Below are 6,981 nucleotides of genomic sequence, written 5' to 3'. Positions count from 1 at the left end.
CGATGGTCCTTGTTTTCCCTGAAATTCTGGTCCGTACTCAAGTGGATGTTTTCAGTCGGTCCTTGTCCCTTGTGGCTGCACATTGGATCAGGGAAACTTCGGGCCTGGGTGCCTCCGCCCCCAAGACTCTGATGTAATCAGTCTGAGAGGCAGCCCAAGCACAAGGAGTTTTCAAAGTGAAACGGGGGACTTCTCTGGTGGTCCAGTGGTTAAGAATCTGCCTGCCAATGCAGGGGACACAGGTTCGATCCCTGTCCTGGAAAGATTCCACATTCTGCGGGGCAACTAAGCCCATGCACTGCAACTATTGAGTCTGTGCTCTCGAGCCTGGGAGCCACAGCTACTGAAGCCCGAATGCCCTAGAGTCTGTGCTCCGCAGTAAGAGAAGCCATCACAGTGAGAAGCCCACACACGGCAACTAGAGTAGCCCACACTCTGCAACTAGAGAAAAGCCCGTGCAGCAACTGCTAAAAATAAATAAATAAATGAAATTACTTTTAAAAATTAAAAAAATTTAAAAATAAAAGCTGGGCTGGGGAACTGCCGCTTTTACTACCTGGCCTCCCTGGTGAGGACTGGCTTTGGCTGGGGAGGACTTCCTGTGTGTCATTCCCACATCAGGCTCCTGACTCTCCAAGAGGAGACCGGGTCAGAAAGGGGAAGGGAGGTGGGAAGGTGGGGTATGGGAGATGTATGTGAAAGGGGGAGGGGAGAGAGGTGGGAGGAGGAAGAGGACAAGAGCTGGCTCTCTCCATCTCCTAACAGGTTGCAATTAACGAACTGCAAGGTCCAGCACCAGGAAACTTCTAGGGAAGAGTTTATGCAGCTGTGCCAAGTATTGTTACTGAAGATGACATAGAAATGTAACGGACACTTGAAGCCACATGCCGGCTGAGAGTACAAAGGATTTCCAAACCCCATCCCTAACTGATAGTGTGTGTGAGTGTGTTGGTCACTCTGTCATGCTCCTCTGTCCACAGCATTCCTTAGGCAAGAATACTGGAGTGAGTGGCCATTGCCTTCTCAGGGGATCTTTCTGACCCAGGGATCGAACCCAGGTCTCCTGCACTGCAGGCGGACTCTTTAGCATCTGAGCCACAGTGAGGGAAGCCATCAGAACAGAGACCAGCTAGCGGCACATTCTAGTCTGCAGGGTGCTCAAGGCACCGTGTGGACCACCCATTCCCATCTGCATGGAGAGCCTGCACAGTCTGCCTTTGGAAACCTGAAGATACCTGATGAACCTTTCAGATCAAAACAAAGCTATCCTATTTAACTTCATTGCAAAAAAAAGTGTGGGGAAGGGGTGCAGAGGGCTCTTCTGGCAGAAGCGGTGAGTGCCAGCCAGCTCATCACACCAATTGCAAGTCAGGTACGAGCAGTGCCTCTTTGCAAAAGAACACCGTGCTGCGTTAAATGCAATTTCCCTCTGCGTGTGAAGGTTACAGAATCTCAGTTCTATCTGGAAATTGACTCGTTGAGTCATCCAAACCTGTACATCAGCAAATTGGAAACTATATGCAAAATGTTTAAACATAAAGTTAACGGAGTATGAAACTGAGAGCATCTAGAACATTTACAGAAAAGCATTCTTTTTACATCTATACTTTGGTATTAAAATAGCAATTGCATCTTAAACCCCTCTTAATGAGATGCGTCAGTGGACTAACATCTGCTTTTAAAGTGCAAGAACTAAAGGGTGGGGTGGGTCTGGTTCTTGCTGAACCAGGCTCACAAAAGGAACACACAGGGACTCTGGCTGGACAGCGGACGGTGACACTTTATTCATTTAAAAACATGCCCTTCCCTAAAGGGCATGAGGCATGTGTGTATGTTTCTATAAAGAGATGGATGAACAACAACGCTGAGGTTCAGCGGAGCCAAGCACATACAATATCCTTCAACCAGGATGAGAGCAGAGACTCCCAATGACCAGTATTTTTTCAACAGCAGCATCCCTGGTCAGTGCCCAGGACAACACTTGGCCTTTTCTTAGGTTTGCATCACTGATTCCAGATTCAGATGGATCTGTCCACTAGGGGTTTGGACTCTGTTTCTCCCTTCCTCTCTTCTCTATTGCCATAGGGGACCCCAACTCTTGTGACTCTCAGATGCCACCAAAAAAAAAAAGAAGGAGGATGGTGATGGGTATTGTTAGAGAATCCTGGGCATGAGGAGCAGGTTTACCAGATAACTGCCTTTGGGAAGGTACTCTGTTGTGAGATTGAGGCGTAGAATTAAACTGGAAATGACATGGGACAGAATCTATAAATATGCTGTTCTCATCTCCATGTCATCAGCACCAGAGTTTAAGGTGTTCAGTCAGAGCCTTCCTCTTTTAGGTTTGGCTATTTATTAAACAGGATGGTTGGAAAGAAAAAAGCCCAAGATGTTGTGAAGTTTGAAGCAAAGATGGCATGGGTCTTCCTGCCCCCTCCAGGGTCTGCGGGCATCAGAACAAGCCCTAAGGAAACACTTCCTTGGATGGACTCAGATCTGGCTTCATCTCCTCCTTTGGATCCTGTGGCTTCCAACTTTACACAAGAAACAAGCGTGTCACCCCCAGTCATCATGGAATGTCCACTGGAAAGAGGGGGTTTCAGGATCCAACAGAGGCAAATGCCGCCACCAAGGAAAAGAAGCACTGGGTTTGGGGGTGCCCCTGGTGTGGTCAGGGTGTCCTTACAGTGATGGCGACACTTGGTTAAACTCACCCCGTGCTGGATGAGGTCACTGGGACCCACGTGCCAGTCCTGAGATGGGCTGGAGGCTGGTGACTTCATCTCCACTCACTGCTGGGTCTCTGAGGCTGAGTGCCTGACGCTGAACCCAGAGTCAGTCCCAGCATCTTGCAGGCCATGGGTGATGAGGCCTTAGTGCCAACTGATTTTCCACCCCAATTTGGCCAGAGGTAGGTGGAGCCTAGAGGGTGGGGGAGTGGGGGTGGTGCTGCCTTCTTGTCTAAAGAGGTCCTGGCTATCTTACAGTTACACGACTGATCACACACAGCCATGCTTCTGGTGTTCAGGGAAGCAAACCTGCAGAGCCTGGGGGCACAGCCAGACATCTGTCAGCTCCAGATTGGCTGCAGGGTCTGTACCATGTCAAAAATTGCTGCCAGGACCCCTCTCAGCTAATGTTTCTGATGTTTGCTTTTGCTCCTTGAGCAGGCAGGGATGGGCTACAGGTCATCAGAAGACAGGAGAGCGATGTCTACCCTGTGAGGGCTTACAAAATAAGTCCTTGTTGTCCCTAGGAACGTCCTAAAGCAGCTACTCCAACTCTCTCTCTGACTCCCCTTAAAACCAGTGGCCCTGCCCCCACCCCAGTGAGGACTGCATCTCCATGAGGTATGATCCGGAAGCACATCTGGGATGTTACTTGGAAGCACAGAGAGGTTTTGGATGAATTGTCTTATGACTGATAGATCTACGACTCCAGTGAACCAGGCTTGGTTTGTACTGGCCAGGCCCCCTGCCCAGAGCTCTGTCCAAGGGTATCCGCCCACGGCTGAGCGTCTCACAGCATCAGACAGGTACTCTTAGTCCCCAGTGTCTCTCTCCAGCGTCCTGACCAGCTGCCTGTAGGTCTGTCTCTCCTCCTGCCACGAATGATACTTTCTCACGTACTCCCTTCCGTTGGCCACGATTTTTTTTTCCAATGCCGGATCGCTCACCAGTCTCTTTGCCAGATGAACAAACTCCTGCAAAGAAGGAGGTGGAGGAGAAAGAGAGGTAAGTAATTGGTGAAACGGGGGATGCAAACACATATGAAAGCCCAGGTCGGCCTTTGCTCCCGGTCCCTCTTGCCCACCTCCCTTATTCTGGAAAAAAATAGCCCTTCAGAGGGATGCAAGTTAGTGCAAACATTGGGACTGAGTAAGAAATTACATACACAAACCACACACCCACACCCACACCCACACACACACGCTAGGGTGAACATCGTAGAAAAATACTGGAGCCATCAATTATGCTTCCTCCATCTTTCTTTTCTCAATTACCCAAACTTGCTGTTTCTTATAGTAACTGAGTCCCTACAGTGACTCTTAGATCCACAATTTCTCCCCTCCTTTGTACTCAGCTGGGAGATGAAGTCAGGTCTTACTCCAGGATCTGAGCTCCTATATTGTAGACCATAGTACCTCTGCCCAGTTTTGTTTTGTTTGTTTTTTCATTATATTCCTTCATCTTTCCTGGGCACAGAGCATGTCTTCAAATCATGGACATCATCTGACAGAGTGGAAAAGGTCAGGCTTCTACTGGCCCAGATCTGGGAGCAAATCCTCTTTGAAACACGTAACTTAGCTATGCAGCTTTGGGCAAGCTAGTTAACCTCTCTGAGGCCCACGCTGATCATCTCCCAAGGGGCAGTGGGCATGTGACAGATAAGCCCTGCCCTGCCCCTGACTCCATAGGGGAGAGGGGATTAAACCAGCCTCAATTTTCTAGACTTTGCTTCTGGTGCTCGGCTTCAGAGTGAAGAAGTCTACATTGCTCTATGTTTACCCATACTTTTTGTAGACACTGATGTAATGAGAAAGTGGCCACCTCCTTTAATAATTAAAAATAATTTTTTTTGTTTGGAGTTCACTGTGAGCAGGTGGGATCTTAGTTCCCTGACCAGGGATCAAACCTGCACTCCCTGGATTTGAAGCACAAAGTCTTAACCAGTGGACTGCCAGAGAAGTCCCCAAGTGCACGCTTAGTTGCTCAGTTGTGTCCGACTCTTTGCAACCCCATGGACTGTAGCCCACCAGGCTCCTCTGTCCATGTCCAGGCAAGAATACTGAAGTGGGTTGCCATTCCCTTCTCCAGGGGATCTTCCCAACCCAGGGATTGAACCCAGGTCTTCTGCCTTGTAGGCAGATTCTTTACAACCTGAGCGACCAAAGAAGCCCAAAATAAAGTAAGACTGCCAGAGAAATCCCAAAGTGGCCACTTTTTAATAAGGATTTAAAGGGTTTAAGGGTTAAGAGGTTAATCAGAACCCTTCATAACTGGAAAGAATTAGAATTGTTTTGATTGCTAAAGAGTATTCAGAGAGAGGAAGGGAATATGCATTATTTATTATGCTTGCACATAAGTCAAAGCAGTGCTCATAAGCCATGAGGCCTGCATTTAAATTCACACCCTACCATTTTCTGGTTGGGTTGGTTGTTTTTTTGATACTGAGATGCATGAGTTATTTGTATATTTTGGAGAATAATCCCTTGTCAGTTAAAGAAAGTGAAAGTGAAACCAACTCTTTGCAACCCCATGGACTGTAACCCACCAGATTCCTCCATCCATGGGATTTTCCAGGCAAGAATACTGGAGTGGGTTGCCATTTCCTTCTCCCGGAGATCTTCCCAACCCAGGGATTGAACCTGGGTCTCCCACATTGTAGGCAGACACTTTCTAATGTCTGAGCCATCAGTTAACTTGCTTGCAAATATTTTCTCCCATTCAAAGAGTTGTCTTTTCATCTTATGCTTCCTTTGCCGTGCAAAAGTCTTTAAGTTTAATTTGGTCCCATTTGTTTAATTTTTTTTTTTATTTTCATTACTCTAGGAGGTGGGTCAAAAAAAGATTGTGTTGTAATTTATGTCCAAGAGGAGATGGATAAAGAAGATGTGGTACATATACACAATGGAATATTCCTCAGCCCTAAAAAGGAACAAAACGGTGCCATTTGCAGAGATGTGGATGGACCCAGAGGCTATCATACAGAATGAAGTAAGTCAGAAAGAGAAAAACAAGTATCATATAATATAATGTGTATGTGGAATCTAGAAAAATTATACAGATGAACCTATCTGCAAAGCAGGAATAGAGTCACAGATGTTCAGGACAAATGTATGGATACCAAGTGGGAGAAGAGGAGTGGGATGAATTGGGAGATTGGGATTGACATATATACCATATGTGGTTAAAATAGGTAACTAACGAGAACCTACTGTATACCCAGGGAACCGTGCACGGTGCTCTGTGGTGACCTCAATGGGAAGGAAATCCAAAAAAGAGGCGATGTGTGTAAACATATAGCTGATTCCCTTCGCTGTACAGCAGAAACTAACACAAGGGCGCAGAGCAACTGTACTCCAATACAAATGAATGAAAAAAATCACAGAAATGATGCTGGATGCATTTCGTAACCTGAGCCTCAGTTTCTTCATCTTTAAAATAAGAATAATAACAGGACCCAGGGCTTCCCAGGGCGTTCAGTGGTAAAGAATCTGCCTGCCAAGGCAGGAGATGTGGGTTCAATCCCTGGGTCCGGGAGATCCCCTGGAGAATGGAAAGACTCCAGTATTCTTGCCTGGAGACTCCCAGGGACAGAGGAGCCTGGCAGAGCTATGATCCATGGGATGGTAAAAAGTTGGACTCGACTTAGCAACTAAACAACTAAAACAAACAGTACCTGCTTTGTAGCATGTTGAGAGGATTTAATGAATTAATACAATGATTCAGGGCAGAGCCTAGCACAGACTTAGCTATCATTATTATGATTCACCAACTTGTGTAAATTCCAATAAAACAACAGAGATTAATACACAGTGCTTTGCTGTTTGCAGGGAACATCCACGTACTCTCAAAATTATTGTTAATTAAACGTTGGATGATTTTTATAGCTAGCAATATAAATAGCAATATTTACAATAGAGTAGAATTATATTTTTAAGCAGTATGCATACACTTTATGGTAAATTGGTGTTCTTTTTATAATAAAAATATAACATATTTATTCTCATCTCACAGGATAACAACATCCTTATTAAAGTTATTCTAGAGGCTTATAGCTTTGGTACATTATTTTAAGATGCTGCTCGTATCTTTGATTTACCTGATACAGAGACTTTGGCTAAAACTCAACCCCCTTGCTTATGATTTCTATAGAATCTATGACCGTTTTACAACAGAGTCCTGAATGATAGAGTTTCTAGGAATAGGATGTGATAAAGCACACTGTTTATTCCTCTCTGCATGTGAGACTGAACAA

At 45.9% G+C, this 6,981-nt stretch overlaps 1 protein-coding gene across 3 annotated transcripts in view; it reads right to left on the bottom strand.

Moving 5' to 3' along the window:
- Window positions 1-433: 433 nt before the first annotated feature.
- Window positions 434-6,981, bottom strand: part of GLT1D1 (glycosyltransferase 1 domain containing 1) — a 111,363-nt gene continuing 104,815 nt past the window's right edge. For all 3 annotated transcript variants that reach the window (XM_043902100.1, XM_043902101.1, XM_043902102.1), the window contains one exon: window positions 434-3,703. In XM_043902100.1, coding sequence (XP_043758035.1) covers window positions 3,542-3,703 — 162 coding nt within the window. In that variant the 3' untranslated portion in view covers window positions 434-3,541. The remainder of the gene's footprint in view (window positions 3,704-6,981) is intronic.

The sequence above is a fragment of the Cervus elaphus genome, chromosome 5 (assembly GCF_910594005.1).
Source record: "Cervus elaphus chromosome 5, mCerEla1.1, whole genome shotgun sequence".
NCBI lineage: Eukaryota > Metazoa > Chordata > Mammalia > Artiodactyla > Cervidae > Cervus > Cervus elaphus.
The sequence above is the reverse complement of the archived record's forward strand: the minus strand, read 5'-3'. Positions and strand labels throughout refer to the sequence as shown.